General features: G+C 39.0%; 2 protein-coding genes across 2 annotated transcripts in view; both read right to left on the bottom strand.

Annotated features, from left to right (window-relative positions):
• Positions 1 to 3,466: 3,466 nt before the first annotated feature.
• On the bottom strand, positions 3,467 to 16,381 carry tgm2b (transglutaminase 2b). The gene is made up of 13 exons (XM_083892975.1): positions 16,333 to 16,381; positions 12,174 to 12,353; positions 9,741 to 9,959; positions 8,608 to 8,726; positions 8,113 to 8,241; positions 7,826 to 8,003; positions 7,568 to 7,700; positions 6,927 to 7,030; positions 6,588 to 6,827; positions 5,726 to 6,001; positions 5,485 to 5,645; positions 4,259 to 4,395; positions 3,467 to 3,926 (listed from the first exon to the last, which is right to left on the bottom strand). Exons 1-13 carry the CDS (start codon positions 16,340 to 16,342, stop codon positions 3,776 to 3,778), a joined length of 2,037 nt encoding a protein of 678 aa, XP_083749101.1. The 5' UTR covers positions 16,343 to 16,381; the 3' UTR covers positions 3,467 to 3,775.
• Positions 16,382 to 19,723: 3,342 nt separating this feature from the next.
• The window catches only part of quob (quattro b), a 29,933-nt gene continuing 28,264 nt past the window's right edge, over positions 19,724 to 21,392 (bottom strand). The window contains exons 23-24 of the mRNA XM_083891914.1: positions 21,229 to 21,287; positions 19,724 to 20,745 (exon numbers count right to left, since the gene is read on the bottom strand). Coding sequence (XP_083748040.1) covers positions 21,249 to 21,287 — 39 coding nt within the window. The 3' untranslated portion in view covers positions 19,724 to 20,745; positions 21,229 to 21,248. The remainder of the gene's footprint in view (positions 20,746 to 21,228; positions 21,288 to 21,392) is intronic.

The raw sequence follows: 21,392 nt of genomic DNA, 5'->3' as shown, positions 1-21,392 counted from the left end.
AAAATAGACCATGAAGACTATCGGCACCGCAACCAGACCCCGGATTTCCACCGGGTGTGTCAGCGTTCCGCGGTCACCGGAGCTGATCGCTGCCTCTCTAATCAATTTGAGCATTTCCACTGGGCACTCCGCGATTTCTTGTGTGAATATGGTTGGCTCGCAAGGCTGCACTTATCCAGGTTCCCCGCCGTTGACGCGCCCAGTGGAAATTCAGGGTAATCCCGTATCTGATCTGATACCCATAATGCATTAAACTAGACCGTTTCGTCCCATTTGGTTTGGTTGCTTTCACACCAGAGGAACCGTACCAAAGTAGGGCAGATAAAGCGGTCCCAGACCACCCCTTCAGGTGCACACCAAAGTACCGAGATTACATTCACACCTACGGAAACTAAACGAAACATGGGACCAAACACGTTTGGTGCGCACCAAATGCTGTAGGTGTGAAAGCACCCATGGAGTGTCCAGTCAACCTCTGCATGTTTTTAGACTGTGGGAAGAAGCCAGAGAACCAGGAGAAAATCCATGCATACACGTGAAGAACATACAAACTCCATTTAGAAAGGCCCTTATTCTCACTGGTTCACAAACCCGGGTCTTCTTGCTGCAAAGGCAACAGCGTTACATAAAAAAATAAGATAAAGAATCACCAGAAGTTACGCACTGCAGCTTCAATATTGCTGTTGAATGCCAGTAAATGGCACAGTTTTATTAAAGCTATATATGATAATGTTCTTATGTTTGCTTAGTTATATGGGTCTCTGTGCTTTTTTTTCGTATTATAATAATGTGACAGCAATGCTATAACAACACTTTTAGTATATGTTGTTTGATCAGAACTCATTCATTGTTCAAACACCTGTAACCTTTGCACACAAACCAAAGTGCAGTAAATGGCTGTGGCTGAGGACGGAGGATTATTATTGCTGCCATACATAATGAATAGTCGGCATTCACTGATCCAGACACACAATACTGTTGTTTCTTTTCTTTTTTTTTTGCGATGTGCCAGTTTTTCTGATTTGACTAAAACATTCACCAAAAGCAGCAGTATTTTTATGTAAATGCTTTCAAGGGGAAAAAAGGGAACGAATGGAGCAATTTTCATTTTCCTGTAATGTTTGTCTGAACATGAACCCACATGCATTTTGTTTTGTTTTTGAGTATGTTTACAAAACCACAAATGTACACGTCCATCACCTCGAGATTATGATACAAATTCTTGTGTAATTTCACACTTGGACTTCTTGTCTCTAAAATAAATATACTGTACCTTCACTTCACCAGACACAGTTAATCACTCAATATTATTGCTGTAATTATTATTATTATTTTATTATATAAATGCTAATGTTCACCTAAACTTTTACATCATGTCATTTACATTTGACTGTGTTTGTTGTAAGTGCTGCTGTTTGGTATCTGTTCCATTAAATACATTCATTTGAAATGAATTTTGATGGTTACTTTTTATTTCTGATTTTGCCTTTCTCTCTAAAACGTGTGTTTTAAGAATAGAACATATGACCTATGCTTAATGCAAGATAAAAATAGCAGCATTTCACTCGGTTGTTGTTACTGAAATACGAGAGTGAAAATATGAGTTAACTATTAGTCTGACAGCTATCACTGATTCATGAGGTTTGACAAAAAACACACAACACTTGATTCACTCTGTGTACATGACGTTAGGCCTTTTGTCAGAGAATAAATGTCTCATGTTCTCATGAAACATATTCTTGAAGTGACATTATTTAGCCCCTTTTCCAACAGAATTTCCAGGAAACTTTATGACCAGGAACTTATTTACCTGGGGAAGAGACTTCCTGACAATCTGTGTGGTTTGTGTTTCCACCGTACCTCAAAGGTATCTGAAAGGTCTCTTTCAGTTTCTCAAAATCCTGGGCAAATGAGAAATGTTCTTGCGGTTGAAAATGGGCTATAGGAAGCAGGAGGGAGTATTAATGGCAGCAATGGCTTCCTGTCCTTTGCTGCCATTAACACTCCCTCTTGCTTAGCCCTTAGCCCTTAGCCTTCATCCAGATCCAGAATGAATTAAAAGGATAAGAGTAAGACTGCAGATTGCAACACGCGGAGCACTACATCAGGAAACTTTGGTGGTCTTCACTTACTACATAGGCAAAACATGCTCTGGCTTCTTTGTCCATTCAAGCTGCTGTAGAAACTGTTGGAGCAAGATGGTGGCCTCTGTACGGCAAAGTATGAACTGCAAAAAAAGCCTTTTTTCTAAGGTCGTAAAAACAAAGCAATGTTTATTTTAAAGTGATAATAAACTTGTACTAACATAAATGTACCACACTGGACCTTTGCCACATACAGTACATGTCACAGGAAACTATTTCTTATTTTATGGAAAACTGCAGAACAACAAACCTCTTGTATCATTGTGTGTCCTTAATTTTAACAGTGTGGTTAAATTATATTTCATAGTATTTCATTTAAAATTGTTTTGGATGTTGGAGCTGGAGTCATTTTCACATCTATACCACCACACATATGTTAAATAGTTGTGCATTGCTGCCAGCTACTGTACAGAACAAACAGTGCATTCTGCAGATGCTTTTTATCTTCCGCTCCAACGGTTATAGACAACATTTCTGGCCAGCAGAGAGCAGTACATCCTCCAATCGTCTACACTAACACACACAGAAACAAATACTTATATTGTTTCAGTACTGTGTGCATGATTCTTTTTTTTTTTTTTTACCTGAAGTAAGTGATTTGCTCTCAGCAAAAAGACCGGCAGACATTGTACAGAAGCTATAAGAATACAGATTTAGTGTGCAATATTATTTAAAGAGTCCCTTAAAATGTAAATAACTAAATTGCAACATGGTAAGAATACTTAAAATAACTTGTTTATGGGCATATCTTTGTGTTTTCAGTCATACAATTATCTTGATTTCAGTGATAATACTGTTTGCTTGTTTGTTTGACTGCTTTGTTTTATTCCATGACACTTGGATTTTAAAATAATACAATCAATATTGGCTGCAGGACAGGAATCACACTGGACAAGGAAACGGAGAAAGTTCACTTTTTATGCTCCTTTTGCTCATACAGAAGCAGTGGTTTCAAAACAGAGACCTCCTTATCAAGTATAATCAGTGGCCTTGCATTTAGATCGTGGTGGACACATTTGTCCAACAGAGTCTAATGTTTTTTGACATTTTGTTACAGAGAGAGTCAGAATCTAACTCAGGATTTATTTGCGGCACCTGTGTTCTCCCACAGCTGAGGGCAATCAGCCCGAGCAGGAGGTTATAAAGGCAGGTTAGAGATGTCTCCTTCTTCAGTGGGTGTTTAGTGACTAGAGGGTGAACATCTTCAGTCTCTGTTTTGACTAATACTAGGTTAATTGTGTTGTGCCAACGTCGTTTCTCCTTTAAATGCTCCTACAAAATAATGACATGTGGGATAATAAGTTGACCTTTTAATTGCAGCACGAGTATAAAAAAAAAGGGTACATGGTACTTAAAATACTATTCCTTTCACTTCAGATTGTGAGAAGAAACGGTACAGGTTGTGGATAAAAAATATTTGCATGCACACATTAGCTGACCTACATTTATCATACAAAATGTTCTCCGGTCACATTTTAAAACTGAAAATCTCAATGAAAATTTATAGCACGAAGAAATGAAATACATAATAGGAAAAGTTCATGCATTAAAACTGTGCACAAAAGCATGCTTTGCTTAATGGCTAAAAAAAATATATATTAAAAAAGCTGCTGTCACAAGAGGCTGTAACACTATTTCCCGATGATGACATTTCTGTAGCCTTTGACGTGACACAACTTGCTGCTGTTGAAGTCGACCACAAGCTTTCTCAGGCCAGAATGGTTGGGAGTGAAGTAAATTTTCACCTTAGCGTCTTCCCCTGATCCCACTGAAGAGCCCAGCCTGTGGGATAAATATTTAAACGTTACTTCTGTGACACACAGGGAGGAGTTTATCACAGTAAATATTTTGACAATCAATTATCACTGACAGACATATTTATGACTATTTATGGAGACGGAGATGCGTATAAACTAAACAAGAGGTACAATATGCTCACAGTTTCATGACTGCTGTTAAAGTAGGACAGCAAAGTATACAACCAATCTTGTGAGCGAGATAAATCGACTGAACTGCTCTTGCTCAAGCTATGAGCCACTTCATGATGGAGAACATAGGACAAGCATTTAATTTCAGTTGTGTTACAGTTTCTTCCTACGTTGAGACTCTCATACCTCTCAGAAATCACACAGCCCCCGGTGAGGTTGGCCCCCTCGATGCTGAAGCAGCAGTTCTCCAGCGACTCTGGCAGTGGATTGTGGAGGGTGATCTCTGCTGCCAGTTTACGATTCATCTTTGGTTCACCCAGGATCTGCAGAGCACAGCCACTCCAGATATTAGTCAAAGTATCACCAGAGTACAGGTTGTTTAGGGCTAAGGTGCTTGTTATGATATGCAGTGCTTTTATAGCCAGCCAAAATATGTTGTTGTCACTCAGGAATGTGTGAGCTTCAGTGTTATTTCCTGTTGCAGGTAAATAAGTTGCATTTCCACCGAGCAGGACCAGTGCAGTTCAGCTCACCATGCAGCAGTGGGCACTGTTTTTCAGCTTTGTCTCGTTTATTTGCACTTCCATTGCAAAAGGTTGAGAGCGGAACCAATTTAAGTGATCTATACCAACCCAGTTTTTTGCTACTGTTTGGGTACAGAAGTAGACACACTGCAGTCTGCTGATTGGTCAACAGTGAATTGTCACTTCTGTGTGACAGTAAGGTAAAAGTGTCATCTTAAATACACAGTGACAAAAAGAGAGGATTGAAGGTCTTTTGTGTTGAATATTAGCAAAGAAAGACCCAGGTTCCCAGGTTTGAGCCCTGTTTGGAACATCTTCGAACAAGGGCCTTTCTGCCAGGAGTTTGCATGTTCTCCCTGTGTGTGCGTGGGTTTTCTCTGGGTTCTCCGGCTTCCTCCCACAGTCCAAAAACATGCAATACAGGGATTAGGTAAATTGGTCACTCTAAATTGACCGTAGGTGTGAGAGTGTGAGTGAATGGTTGTTTGTCTCTATATGTGGCCCTGTGATGGACTGGTGAACTGTCCAGGGTGTACCCCGCCTATCGTCCTATGTCAGCTGAGATAGGCACAGCACCTCCTGCGACCCTCCTTTGAAGGATAAAGCGGTAGATAATGGATGGATGGATGGATTTGCAAAAGAACAAACAAAAAACCTTATTGTGACGTTTTCTTCTTTTCCATGGATCTTTTCCGGGGGCTACACTGTTTTGCGTTGGCTTTTTAGCAGAGGTGGAAAAACCAGTCATATCAGGGTTTACCATTCCAAACCACACCGTGGTGAGCTGAACTGGACTGTCTTGCTGGACAGAAATAACAGCAATAACTGCAGATAGATAGTAAACTGAACCAAAGTAGTGTAGCACAATGCATTTTTTTTTCTACTCACTCTGACTTTAATGTCAGGATTCTCTAGCACAATGTTCCTCACTGCCAGCGTTGACTCTTTGGTGGCATAGTCAAACAACAGAGCCGCCAAACGAATCAAGTTGTCCTCAGTGAGTTGGCCGCCATATTTAGAGTAGTTCAGTCTGAGTGGAACACGCCTCTCTTGAAAAACAGGAGACAACAGGTTTAAAAACACCAGTTTAATATGTAAAGCACCAACGTGGTCGGCTTGGATGTCTCACCTCCTCCTGGTGAGAGTTCAACATTGAGCAGGTCTTTAAAGCCACAGTTTTGTCCCAGGAAGCCATTGTAGGACACAGCGCAGGACCCAAACACCAAGCGGCACTTCTTGGTGCTTTGCGTGTTGTTAGTTACCACAGCAAAGACGTCGAAGTCGCAGCCCTTCCTCATGTCTGCTGACACCTTGATGGTGAGGTGCAGCCCTTCATTCTGCTGCTGCTGGAGCAGCTTGTTTTGGTGGTTGGCTTTCTTGAAAGCCTCCCGCTCTTCATCAGAACCTATGAGGATGCAACAAAATCACACAATGAACTGCAGAAAAAATGTGGATTTGCCATCCAGAATAATCGACTTTACGGTATAATCAACCGGAATCAAAAAGCATAAAGTTATTAGCATTAAAGCTCAAGTGGGGAACTTCCGTCTCTCTCCCCTGAGGAATTAAAAAAACACCTCTACAGGTTGTTGTGAGAGCAGTATATTAAATTTTAATATACTGCTCTCACAACAACCTCGCCCCTCTGCTATACAGTTGCAATAAGCATTTATCCTGTCATACTGCTGAACATACATGTTTTTCATCAGTAGAATCCACTCCTGAAACTTTAAATGAGTGCTTCTTGCTGCTTTCAATCATACGCCAACCTGTTGCTGCAGGTTCACTTTGGCAGCACTATGCTGCAATTGTGCTTCCTCTTTGCCTCGGTCAGTCTTGACATAAATTAAATCAGCGTGGGAATGCCAGAAATGTAATCAGCATTGTGTGAAATGCATGTGATTTATTTAAAGTTGACACACCGTATTTTTAAGAGTTGGTACGAATCAATATTTTTTGACATTTTGGGAATTATAGGTTTGTGTCTCTACCTTCAGGATACTTGTAAAGATGAGTAATATCCTCTCTGGCGTCACTGCCAACACTCTTTGTGCTGATGTTCTGGCCTACCGCTGTAGTAGTAGTGACCTTTGATATGCTGCCATCTTTCTTCTTCATGGAGGTGATGACATCAGCGTTAACCTCCGCAAAGACAAATGGGGCATCGTACTTGTACAAGAGCTCTCCCTCCTTGATGGCTCTCACAGGGATGGGGCCGCAGCAGTACACTCCTGAAAGAAAATGCCAAAACAAAGACAATTGATCACGTTTGATGAGAATTTCCCTTTGAATGAAGACATCAACATGGGTGCAGTGGTGCAGTTCGTTACCTTCACTTTTCTCCTGAGGTGTAGGGTCACTGGCCTGCCAGCCATTAAAATCAGGTTTAAGGTCAGGCCTGGTCATCCAGCTCTCCACCCAGCAGTGATAGTTCCTATAGATATATTACACACCATCAGCTTGATTCCTGTATTTACACGTACCTGTCTTTTCTGACAGAAATAAACCACAACGGTTTAAATCTCTTCTTCTGTTGACATTAAGTATACAGTATTTATCTCCTGTTAAAGCTCCACTGTCGCCCCCTGTGGACATCAGAGTGATTGGTAATAAATCAGCATAGTGTGAACTCATTTGGCAAATGTGTTGCAAATGATAATTTCATTCTGGATCTGGATGAAGGCTAAGGGCTAAGGCCAAGCAGGAGGGAGTGTTAAATCACTACAGCTTTAATGATCAAATCAGGGGCATTTTACACATTTATCTTTATTCTCTAAGAAATATTTTATTAAATTTGAGATACAATTGCCACAAATGAATTTCCCTTTCAAATTCCCAGTCATCCTGGAAACTTCTACATTCCATACAACTATCTTTTACTGTAATGCATGGTCCTTTTTTCTAGAGCACATAATGTTGCATCATCCTGCTGTGGTACAATATAGAGTGCATATAATGTTTGAGCACTTACCAGACCATTTCTCTAGACTGAATGAGATCTCCATTTTCATTGATGAAGCGCTCAATAACCAGGTTGCTGTTGGTGTCGTGGGCTGACAAGTAATTGGTGATGACCCGACAGGGAATGCCAAGAGCTCTGAAAACTGACAGGGCATTACAAAAAAAAACCCTTAGATTACACATTATGGTGTTATGCTGCATCTGTTTGATACAAATCAAGTCTGCTGTTCAGTGTTAGGCTGCCAAACTGCACTCTGCTCTATCTTACCTGAGCACGCCACTGCAGCAAACACCCAGCACTGTCCATAGCGCACAGGTTGACAAGCTTGTGTGTCCCAGTTGCGCAGAATCTCCACACTGCCTCTCCAGGACAACGGGCTCACACCTCCTTCATAACCATCTGACCATTTTCCCAGCAACACCCCTCTGTCATCATTGCAATTCACCTAAAATGGAAAGGAAAAGAGTGTACTTGTACTATCAAACTCACAGTATTTGCAAATAAATGGTTTCTAAACAGAAAAGCGCACGAGAATCAGAAAAGAACTGTCTCACCATTGCGCTCAGCACTCTGGACACATAGATGGGATTTCTCCTGCCTGAGCAGTCTTTACCAGGATTTCTCAGACATTTAGGATTCATATCCAGAATCCTCAGACAGATGTCAAGAATCCCACTTTCAAACTGAAAAAAGAAAAATATACTTTACATTAGCTTTTAGGCAAGTATGTTTGTTTTATCGTTTGTTATTTTACTGACGTTACATGAGAGTAACTCACTTTTAATGCTTAAGTTAAACTGTATCAGCTATAAAAGAAAACAAGGACAAAAAGATAACAAATCTCTAATTTGACATATTGAATTTTATGGGGAATAACAGTGAGGCATTTCTGTTCTGGAACACATTAGTCATGTGATAAGTGGATATTGCCCTGTTATCAGAGTCAACACACTCCTTCATTACTCAGACACAATGTTGGCCGACCTGCTTGTCTAAGCATGTGCGGTGATTGTGTGCGAGGAGAACAGCATCAGTGTTGGTGTTGGTACCTGGCCAAAGTTCCAGGGATCACCTATGGGATGTTTGTAACTCCCTCGGAAAATGATCCCATCCTGAGACAAGACGTATTCTTCCAAACTCTTCTCATCCTCCATGTAAACTGCATCACCTGTGGCCAGGACACATCACCATCAGTACAACGTCTGTCCCCCTGCATGTCCAAACTGGAGGACATGTAGTAGGTTGGTAGACTGGTTTAGTATTGGAAACAAAACTATATACTTTCGGCATTTAAATACAAAGTGCTTTTTCTTAAATCCTTTAAGAATAGCTTCTCGCTTTCAGACACTTAGGACACTTTAAGACAAGAAGTTCAGAAGTTCATATAACATGTTTTCATTCGATATGAGGTTTAGCTGTGCATTATAGAATCAGGGCAATCCACATGTGTGGCCTCGTCCTTTTGTAACGGAGTAAAACTGAACATTTTGTTTTACACTTGCATTAAAAAGCAGGATATAACAGGTTTATTTGTGAGAGACATGAATGTCCAGTGTGTAAAAAGTAAGAATTAAGTCTAAAAATTAAGCCGAAGAATTTGCCCTTAATAGTATTTGGCAAAGGCTTAATCTTGCAACCAGAATGAATGGACGGCTCTGCCCACATAAACCCAATTCATATACCAATGAAGAAGAATGGAGAGTTGTGAGTGTTTAAATTATTATGGGTAAATGAAGGCCATAACAACTCCCTGATGAAAGGGCTTGGTAAGTGGAGGAACAATCTCATCATCAGATGTCACTTGCCCATACACGCTGGACCTTTTGTGATGGTTGCACAAAGGTTTTTCAACCGGAAAGAGCCAGACTACCTGTTATCCCTCTAAATTCTGGTCTTAATGCTATGCCAAGCCAACAGCTGCTTAAGTGTCTTTACATCTATGAAAAAGAAATGAGACTGGAGTGATTTGTCTCATGTAAACTCTTCCCAAAATGTAAACTACTCCTTTTGTAATTGTAATTAAACTTACAGCATTTTACCCCCAGTAAAATCACATCACCACGGATCCTGAATATCTGCCGTCATGATTCCATTACGACATGAAACATGATCATCAAAGCACTTTGGAGAAGAACACAGGATTCATGGCATGACAACATGACATTATGGTCTGTTCACTCACCTGGGCACCAGGGGTTAAAGAGCAGAATGAACTCGATCCGCGCTGAATGACCCAGGGTCAGTGTGTAGCGGCCTATAGGGGCATCAGGGGCGCAGCAGATGGACAGAGCCACCGTGTCCCCAGGAGGACTGATGATAGCGGCGCTCCAGCGGGTAGTGTCGACGTTGGCAGACAGACCAAATACAGCCCTGGTGCCATACTGCTCATGTGGCTGAGGACCTGCACGCGCCAGAAGATATTAGAATCCTGCATGTGTGGGAATGGGACTTTTCCCAAACCATGTTAAATTTAGAGCAAACGTCTGAGGAATGTTCTCATGTGCGGGCAGAATAACTCTGTAATGGCACCTAATTAAGTGGCTGATATTCAAGTCTCCCACATTAGATCTTTGAATTATTTTAAAGGTACATTGTGTAAAAATATTCACATACTTAATACATGCATTTAAACTTTAAAATTTAAACTCATAAAGGACTGGAATGATGTCTGATGTCCTCCTCAATGGGTGGTCTGATGATTCCTCTCCAGCCCATTAAAATGGACTTTAAAAGGTTGATAATGTTATCTGTGACTATTCACATGGTTTCCTGCTGCCAAGTAATACTTCCTGTTAAAAGTGTCCATGGCGAGCAACAGCTGTTCAAACTCTACATGACAATGTTATCCAAATATTAAAAGTGGAGAGGAGTCTTTATTTTTCAGTGTATTTTCATATTCTTAATATCAGAGGCTCCCAACAATAACAGCAAAATCTATTAACACCATCACAGCTCTGCAGGAAAGGTTGAGCTTAACAATGGAAACAATAACAGAACATCTTACAAGTAATGGAAGTGCTTTCAAAGTAAAAGGCAGTAGCAGTGCAACTGACGAGAGAAAAGGGAAAATTCCCACTTTCCCTTATTTCCTTTTTGTCAGTGCAAGGACATGATGGATGGTTTTGCGTAATTCCCCCTCATTACAAGGTCATTATAAACATAACATTTAACCCAACAGTAAAAGGTCAGAAATGCCTCATCTTTTTAAAGCTGGAGTGTGTAACTTCTTGTTATATACTGCTCGTGTGGCTTCCAATTAGCCACTCAGGTGAGCCTCCATAGCTTTGTGAAATAATAACTCTAGGTCTGTTTCCAACATTGTCTTTGAACATTTGTTTCAGTAGCTCACAACAACCTCACTCGTGCTCCAGAGAACCAGGGGCAATTTGTGAAATGTACGTTCTCCTGCAACATTTGTTTCACCTCAGCTGGGGATAGTAGTTTGCTGCTGTGTCACTTTACTAGCAAAGCTGTTATGCTTCCACCTTTCCCTCCGCCAGGTGCATCGCTCCTTGTCACCACAAACATGAAAACAAAACACTGCTACACTGAGAAACACAGAACACCACGTGGAGCTGTCGCTCATCATCAGTTGTGTGTGAATTCATTTGGAAATCGTTCGTAACAAACATTAGTTTGTATTGAAAAGTTACACACAAGCTTTAATGGAACTCCGCAGACTTCAAGTCCACCACTTAGTTTACATTATATTTTAATTGAATGTGTGATCTCCTTCAACATTACAGCCTGGTTTAGTTCGCCTCAGTAGGATTCATCACAGACCACCGAACAAAAACATAAAACTGAACGACAATATCATCTTACTAAAGCAGCAGGAACCATCAATCAGTATTCTCAACATAAGGAAGGCAGAAGTCAGTGAAACACGACGCAGCTCATACTTAACCCCGGGCTGTAAACACAAATCACTCACTTTCAGGGCAAAGAGAAGCGTCAAGCTTCCTGCCTACATCCGTCAAACTCATCAGTGGTTGATTTATCTTGTTATGTTATCTAACATCTTACAACATTTTGCTTTATAATTTAAAAGTCATAGTGATGGTGGCATTTATGATGTCAAGAGTAACTGAAGAGTGTTTGGATCTTTGTTGTTATACATCCAGAACACGATCGCAGATGGAGGGTTGATAAGTTTTACACAGTTTAACCCCCCCAAAAAAATATTATTTGAATTGATGTGAATTACAAAACACATTTAATATTTCTTGGGTTATGCTTTACTTTTAAGTCTATATTTGTTCATTGACCATAACACAAAATGGCACCATCTTAATATGACATTAACTGTAGGGCTGCAGGAATTCATCAATTATTAGTTAATAACTACAGTAAAATAGCTGCCTAACTATTCTAGTGTCCATAGCTTTGAAATTGTGGATTTTTTTTGTCTTCTTAAATGTGAATATTTTTCGTTTCTTTGTCTCAAAAGACAACCAGAGAAAGTGAGTATCTTTTGTATGTATACACAACCAGCTATCACGGGACATCTTCATTTTGAGGTTTTGAAAACACAGATTGTCATTGCCAGATATCAGAATATGATGATTAGAGATGATGTTAAGTGTAGAGTCACTGAAGGAGTTGTAGCCTATACCTGTTTCTGCAACAAAGTCAAGTGAGCTGAGTCCTGGCTGATAATTCCCGGAGCGAAGATGCAGGCTGATTGTGAACACTTGGCCTCTTCTCAAGATCAGACGATCTATGCCGTTGAGATCAGTGCGATGGTCAGTGTTGTTGAATTCACTCTCCAGGTTACAGTGATCGATGTCCAGCGCTTAATTGTAGGAATAAAGAAGAAGAAAACATTCAAAAAAATGCTGTTTTTATGTAGATCAAGTATCATATATACTTTATTCTTTCAGCCTTTTTCAAGTCTTAGAGAGGAACCTTTTCAATGTCACATTCTTCAATTGTTTTACACTGTGTGAAACATAATGCATTACATCTGTTTTCTGCTCGCCTATCACTGCTTCCTTCATTCCAATAGGAGGAAATATGTTTATGGAGAATTTAAATTGCCACAGTAAAGTCTTCATGGAGCTGTAAAATGTTCAGCAGGTGTGGGACAGAGACAATTGTGGAGAACTATAACTAGTAAAATACATTTAATGAGAGATAAGATTTCCTTATGTTGTTTGTTATGTCAGTTGGCATCTGTAACGTTGGATTATTGCCTCCTTCTTCTTCTCTTACTTTGCCTTGAGCGATATTGACTCTTCATCATTCACCTCACCTGACAGTAAAAGGTGGTTTGTTTGTTTGTTGTTGATGATGCATCATCACTGAATATGAGTTTTTAATGTTTTCTAAAAGTGAGTTTCTTTCCCTCCTTGGTTAAATATTTGTCAAGGTGGTTAAAAACCTCTGCAAGTTATGTGGACTTACTCTTGCAGTCATTTATGGTAAGATGTGTCACACAAGGTTTTCTATGAACTTACTGTAAGATGCGGAAAATAGACATACTGACAGTTACTTCCATTAATGTGCAAATATAAATCCCTTCCCTCTCTCCACTGCACGGAGCGTGACTTTGAGTGAATCCCTCCATTTTATTTCTTGTTTGTAGGAAAACTGCAAGAAACACTACTGAATAATCTACAGTTCTGTCCCTGCTGCTGCTGACTGACCACTGTCTGTGCTCCTGCATGACCTTCCGAGGAGGTCAGTGTCTCTCCCGTAAGTCATACCTTAGTGTTCAGAATAGAAAAGTCCTGGAAACGGGCAGGAAGTGGTGGAGTCACGGCTGGGCTTGCCTTAAGTAAACAAAGACAAATCTGCAAACACTTTCTGCTGTTTTACGTGAATTCTGTGAGGGGGGGGGGTCATTCCTCGGCTTCTCAAGGCTTTAAGGTTTTACTAATCTTAACCTTGGGCCACAAACCATGATGGTCTTGTTTGTGTTTCCAATTGTGGCAAATGCTTTCAAGAGGGCTATACTATACCTATCCATAGTCAGCTGGAGTTTTGGAAGCACAAGACTTCATTGTTTACATTTGATCTACAATGTTAAATAAATACAAGCACAGGGTTTTGAGTCGAACAGTATACTGAATAAATAAATACGTATGACATGTATTCAAGTTATTAAGATTATTGTTTTCTTTTTCTTTTGAGTTTAGCTTTTAATCACACCCCACAACACAAGGTACAGTGCCCATTGAAACAGATTCTCAGCTGGCCACAAGGTAAAAACGACGATGAATAACACATGAAAGACTGTGAACCTAATGATGCAATGAGTGCATGACCTCATCCTCTCTGTAATGATTTGGGAGCCTTACTGTGGTTTCATGAGCGGTGTAAAGGAAATTCAGTTTGATTTGCTCCCAAACTTCACAGTTACAGTATAAGTCTTTTGAAGTAAAGCTGTTGTGCTCTGTTCCAGATGCTGTGCATAAGTGGTGCAAAGCTAAAGTGAATACATTTCATTAGCTGCCAGACTATTCTATAGGGTACATAACTTGCAGCAGTTCAACGATCTGATATAAAAAGCAGAAGGCAGACATTCCTCAGCCGTGACCTTGACTCCTTCGCTCAGCTTAACATAATTCACATGCTCACTCCTAGCTCCCACAAACTCCCACAAAGCAGCCAAATCTGGCAGCAATGACGCCAGCATGAGCCTAATAAGGTAAGTAAAACAAAATGTCATTGGTGTCGACATGGGTCGACTTTAAATCCTGGAAAAATAAATACACAAACAACCAATGTAAGAAAAACATATTCATTCTGCAGAGGTGTTAAATAAACACAAATTAATGCTCCATATTTATATAAACTGTCTGATTTTTCAATTAAAGTCTCCATAAAGGTGTAAACCAAATGTCGCATTAAACAGCTGCAACTCATCCAGCTGCAACTCATCCAGAACGCTGCAGCTCGCGTTTTAACCAGAACACAAAGATCAGAGCACATTTCTCTAGTTTCAAAGTCTTTACCCTGGCTTCCAGAACAGACTTTAAAGTTCTGCTGCTGCTTGTCTACTAATCACAAAACGGTTTAGGTCCAGAATACATTAATGACATATTACAAGAATATAGACTTTGTAGAGCTCTGAGATCTACTGACTCAGGTCAGATAGTTGACCCGAGAGTTCAAACCAAATATAGTGAAGCAGCATTTAGTTGTTATGCAGCAATAAAGTGGAATAAACTACCAGTGGAACTAAAATCAGCACCAATTGTGAATATTTTTAAGTCGAGGCTAAAAACCTTTCTTTTCTCGTTTTCATGATTGAGCTCTTTTAAAGCATTTTTACATTTTAATTGTCTGCATGTTAAAGTAAATTATTGTTTCATGCTGCACAATCATATTTTATGCTCCATTGCTCCAGTTATGAAATTGTACATTTTATTGTTTCCAAAAATGTAAATGTATGTAAAACATATTGATTTGCCCTTGTATATGAAACATGCAATATAAATAAAGCTGTCTTGCCCATGATTGATCAATCTGTCAAATTTTGTCTTGATAAATTGATTAGTTGCCTGGCTCCATAAAATGTCACAAAATATTTTTAAAATGACGGCCATAATGTGACGTCTAATGTCATGTTATACTTCACACGTTACTCACTCGATGTTTTCTGTTGTAGAGAAGCAAATAATCAAATGAGCTAAAACCAAAGAACTCTTTTAAAATCTTTACAAAAACAGGCAAACTGAATAAACACTATCTCAAGAGTTGTCAATTTATTGCATTTTTATTTGTTTCATTGGTTTTATTCTCATTCCATGCTTTTCTTTTTCAAATTAAAATTGTTTTATAACTTGTGTTTATTCTCTTACATCTGTGCACTATAGTTGGCAATAGGTTGTAGAGGAGATTCAGAGTGAACCTGCAGGTTTGGAATGTTTTGAATGGGTTTGCAAGGACTTAAAGTAAACTATTTTCAGTGTGTGTGTGTGTGTGTGTGTGTGTGTGTGTGTGTGTGTGTGTGTGTGTGTGTAAAGATAGCTGCAGTTAGCTGGTGGGGGCTCTCAGCTGCTATCACAGGCATTTAAGTCCCAAGGCAACAATCCTCAGCTGAAACATCGGGGTGAAAGATTTTTCAGATGCTCTGGTCTTTTGATCTCTGAATGTTTGCTTGAAAGAGCAGCATGAGGTGATCACCTCACATTTGCCACCTTTGTTATTCTCACACAAGATGCCTGCAGCAGTGACAAGTGAAAGCCCAACATGACTTTCACTTATTCTCCACGGAGAGGAAAAACATAACTGCACCCATCATTATAATAATAATAGTTTAATTTAGATTTTTTTGTAGGGGTGAATAAAGTCGCCATTCGTGATTAACAGGAAAAGCAGTCTTGTACAAGGGCCCCACTTGCTCAATAATAATCCATAACAGTGTTCATGACATTTGGAATCCTTTAATTGATTTACCAGCTGATCTGATGTCATCTTAATCATCATAATTGCCAATGCTGCTTCTATATTATTGTGCTTGTTCACATACTGTAGGAATGTGTTGAGAAAATTGCCGTCTGACAGCATAGTACATTCAAAAAGCTTCGTCAACACACATAAGCGCCAATACATAAGTCAAGTTTCCCTCTCCCTCTCTGTACAGGCAGCCCACTGAATGCTGTCTATTGTACATACAGTAACACACTGACCATGCATACAGTAAGTGTCTCATACAACCTCACTTTGTTTGAGTTGTTGTAAGGCTTCAAAAGAAATGGGAAAACAAATGTAAGTAAAGCTAGAAACTAATTTTTACAAATGAATTAATCTTAATATTCTCTTACCTTGAGTCATGACTGCTGTGTCGTCGACTGTGTCTTCAGTGAGTGCCCAGCTCAGACTGGGACTAATGTGTCTCACCCTGATGTTATCTGGGTTTTTATTTGTAGTCCTCCTCTGCAGACAGGCTGATGGTGGGCGTGACGCGACCCTCCCTTCCAGAGGAAGAGGAGTGGGGGGAGTGAAAAAAAAAAAAGAAAAAAGAAAGCAACACTCATGGTGTGTCGTTATAGTGTGACGTCAATGATTCATCACTTCAGACAGAGCGTCACATTGTAGCCAACAGTGACTGAACAGCCTTTGGATGTGTTCAGAGTGGAGAAGTCAGTGTAGCAAAAGTGTTTTTCTGATGAAATACAATCAAAGAGTGGATCGTGAAGTGTCAGCAAGGTCACAGTTAAAGGCACAGCATGTAAAATGTAGGAACATTTATTGATGATGATGAGTGTTGCAGATGAATAAACCCAACGTTCCAAACCTATGCAGCGTTCAGTTAGCATACAAACTTAAAATAAGATATTTAGTTTGTCCATTGTGGGCTAATCTATAATAACATGGCCGTCTTTAAAGAGCTGACCCATGCAGCTCGTCATATTAAAATAATAGGCTTATTCTGAGATAATGCAAAACAACAATTCATACAACCATCAGAAACTTTAAAAAAAAAAAAGAAGTATCTTTTATCTTCCATTTCTGTCAAATGAAAATTATTTCACCTCAATTTTACACAGTAGACCTTTTAATTTAGGAGTGTTATCGATATGAGGCTGTATTGACTGAATAACTATAAAAAAATTTCTTTAGCAAATAAAGTGATTCACCTCTTTTTATTTTAACAGTTGCTCTTTAGCTCTGAGCAACATTTATTCCTACAGCGGATACAACATAACTCAGAAAGATGACTAAAGTCTGTGACCCAAGTAAGAACTGAATAGACTTTAGTAGCAATCCAGATATGGTTTCATTATTATTATAAATGCATTTTTATTATTTTTTTAACGATGTCAATATTACTTTAATAAAACGAATATTGCAATATTGTCTCATATAGGTTTGTATTACTGATTAGCTTGGTTGAAACGATGCAGTTGTGAATTATTAAAAAGACACACAAAAAGACTGTCATATAAAAAGTGCACATTTTTTAAACATTGTTTCTGGTTTAACAATGTATTTACAATTTAATGACACTGCAGCTGCAGCACTGGTAGAGGTTTGTGTACTTTGTAAGTGTGTTATTGTAGATGCTTATCACATACCCTATGTAACCTGTTTGTATCTTGTATTTGTCTGTCATAAAGCAAACTGCTCTTTGGATTAATGAAGTTGTAGCTGTAAAGGACAAACTCTGGTTCTTATTGAGCCTGCCACATAGGCTGTGGTTGTCATGGTAATCAGTAACAAGTTGATAAAACATTGGTATAATATGATGACAAATCTGTTCTTTCATTGAATAAAAGATTATCACCTCAGTTTGTAGGTTTTCATTACATCCTGGGTAAAAGCCAAAGGGATTAGGCTCTAATTGTGGATTTAAGGTGAAGCATTTTCCAACATGTGCATCTGTGTTTACTGTAACACTAAACCACTAATATTAATCCATTGGAGAATTTATTAATTGCTCCTGTTTGAGTAACATCTATTATTAACTACAGTGCAGCTGTTTATTGACAGGGGCCGTTTCTCAATATCCATACTTGTGCGTACTTGTGCGTACTTGTGCGTACTTGTCCGTACTTGCGTACTCCCGTACTTGTGAAAACGTCATCAGCCTCAGTCAAGTTCTGTTCCATTTATCAAGAACGTGAGCAGCGAGTACAGTTCTCATACCCGGAAGTGTTCTCGCTCCGCCCATTTTACCAAGTATGCATCGGGTGGTGACTTGAGCGTACTTGGGTAAGCCATATATCCCAGAATGCATTTCGGCGGAACATAGCCGCTGTCAGAGGTTATCAGCTCCGCCTCTGCGGACGCTTGGTGCGCACAGTGCCCGGCACAGAGCAGCGTTACCTCGGCCTGTCGTGATGAAATGATCCGCTGGTTCAGACGGCTCCGTCATTACATACTTGGTGTGATCCATAGATTTGTTGTTGACATGTTTTGTTTTTAATGCAAACGTTTTGACCTGACAGTGTGAACTTTTGTATAATATTATTGTTTAACTTACTGTAACTTTGAATTTTAGATTTATATTAAAGTCGCACTGTCATTGTAAATGTATTTACATATAATGGACACTATTTTATAGTGTATACAATTAAACAATTAAAATGTGAAAATAACAACTATATATGTATTTATTAAAAGTATTTTATATGTTCATTCATCAATACTGTAGGTGGCGGTAATGAGGCTTAAGTGCTTCGTGCCACCCCCCATTCAAACAGTAAAACAAGGAAGTACACTGCTGTTCCATTTGAAGAATCGAGAAGTATGTACTTCAGTCATACTTCTCAAGTATGTACTTTCCAAGTAAGCAGGTACATACTGGCATACTTGGGTATTGAGAAACGGCCAATGAGTCGTTTGAAATATTACAACTTTGTGTGTTTGCTTTTTGTTGAGTTTTATTTGATTTCCCCACTCAACTTTCAGAAACAGGGATATGTTTATTTAACCATACTGCAACAACAGAAATGTACATTTTTTATTTTCAGTTCAAGTTTAACTTTTGATTTTATTGAAAAATCATCATCTTCAATATCAATTACATTGGGGTCCACATGACAAACCCTTTTTGTGGCTAATATTTTCCCTTAATTACTTTTTATTCCTTTTTGCACGTACTCTGGCCATGGCCAAGACAAATTGAATGACAAGGTCGCTGGTTCAAATCCTGGAAAGGCTGGGTTTCCTCTAAGGAAAAATACCCAATCCTCGATCCTCTTCCTTGCTCCCTAATTGCTGCTACTGTAGTGAATGTAAAAAGGATGAGTTTAGCAATCACTGTGCAAAAAAAAACAATCTAAATATGCAATCATGTTCACATTATTTTTCCTTCTCCTATGTGCAATAATAATAAATACTATATTAAAAAAAGCACATGCAAAAGGGTAAAAATTTAAGAGTTAGAGTCACGGCAAATGTGTATTCAACCTGCTGAAGTTGTTATCCTCTGTCTTCACTAGAACATATGACTGCTACTGCAACTATGCACAAAAAATGCTTATGCCGGTAATAATTTTGGCATTTTAATTGGCAATACAAGTTAAGGGTGAAGGCAGTCATGTGGTTTTAACTACAAACATGAGTCTTGGCTCCACAGTCAGGCATCATGTCAGAAAAATGAATTCAGTGAATAAGAGAAGAGAAACCAAAGCCAGAGCTCAGTCCAAAACCCACACTGTGGAAATGACTCGGTGCCTTTGCCAAGAAAGGCAGACAGGCTGTGGCGTCTATCAGCTCACCTCAGTTCCAAGAAAACCTGTTTGGGATTGTGCAAAAAATGAAAGAGGATGTTTGGGGGTCAGGGTGTTACTAAATGTTAACAAAATAAAGTGAACAAAGAAAAGACAACAAATCAAGAGAACATTGACATTTTAAAATATGATTAAATTAACAAAAACAACACTATGAAATATAAAAAAAGGTGCCCACAGTAACACAGGTAAGCATGATTATAACAATGATTAAAGATAAGTTAACCATGATTCACAAAGGTGACTATGGTATTACTTTGACTGACTCAGTGGTTTCAAAACTAAACTTTCATTAGGTACAGGTTGTTTTTTTCCATATTGCAGCAACAGAGGTCACAATGATGAGAGTAAATTAGCCTTCAATTTTCTTCCAAATGCCATAGAGTGCCAAACAATTTGAAACATATAGAAATAGTTCTTGAAACTATTGCTAAGTTCAGGATTTCCAATCCATCTGTAAGTGCAGTTGGTTAAGTTTATTGCAATAAAATGATGTTGTACAACACAATCACAAATTACTGCAAATATTCTGTATTTCAACTGTTACACAGATCATTATACTTCAGAGCAGTAACATAGGTTTATACAAAACTGTTATGAGGAAAGACAGAGTGAAATAATATGTTTCTAAATATAATAAAACTGTACAAAAAGCAAAAAAGACGTTATGTTCTCCTTTTACCTCAATGATTTGGCCACATTGTCAAGTTGCAGTATAATTTGGTATTTTGTTTTTATAAATGACACATAAGTGCAGACTAAGTATTCACTGAATTTACAATCGACTACACATAGAGCCATGTCAGGTAAGAATGTGGCACTGTTTGTTTTCATTCACAGACATTTTCTTTTAGTGGTAACAGTAACAAAGAGTATCTACAGAGCAGTAATGTGGTACAGTTACAGATCATACAACAAAAGGGTCAGTTTAAATTGTCTCTTCTGTGCTGACATTAGACAGACTTGGCTCACGTGACTCTCCTTGGATCACTTCAAGATCTGCAGGAAAAAAAGACAAAGATTTTAAAGTAGAAACATTTTCTTCTCACATAGTTACTATATTGATATTTGTATTCAACCGCTGATTAGTCTACATGAATAGGAACGTTATCTGTCCAGCACTAGACCTGACTGAGTGGAGTGTTTGTGTATATACACCAGCAGCACAGGGACGGGAGGGGCAAAAACTATTTATCCCCTCAAACTGTTGAATGACCAGGATTTTTGAGCAGAAGTAATCACTTCTGGATCTTTTCATTGTGTTTTCAGTCTTACTCCAGCCTGTTTGTAGCCGTCTGACTTTACTAGCACAATGTGGCTGTTGCAGTTGTCTGTCAAATCACTTCCTGTGTGCAGCGCAGAAATGTCACAGCAAGATAAGATCTAAACTCTGCTGAGAAATACAGAGAGAACTGTGTGGAGGCTAGGCTTGACCTGCATTGTGTGAACTAGTTTGACAATGGTTTAAATAAATGTACTCACCTTGTACCAGGTGTCAAAGATCAAACCTCAGTAGATTTCCCGACACTTGTGTTCTGAACCTGAGAGATTCAGGAAACCATTATTAAGTTAGTAACAATCACAACAACTACACTTCCTAGAAAAGAGTGATTAATCACTGTGTCATGGAAAATAACACCTGTTCT

The sequence above is a fragment of the Microchirus variegatus genome (genome assembly GCF_963457635.1).
Source record: "Microchirus variegatus genome assembly, chromosome: 7".
Classification (NCBI taxonomy): Eukaryota; Metazoa; Chordata; class Actinopteri; order Pleuronectiformes; family Soleidae; genus Microchirus; species Microchirus variegatus.
This window is presented reverse-complemented; position numbering and strand designations above follow the sequence as displayed.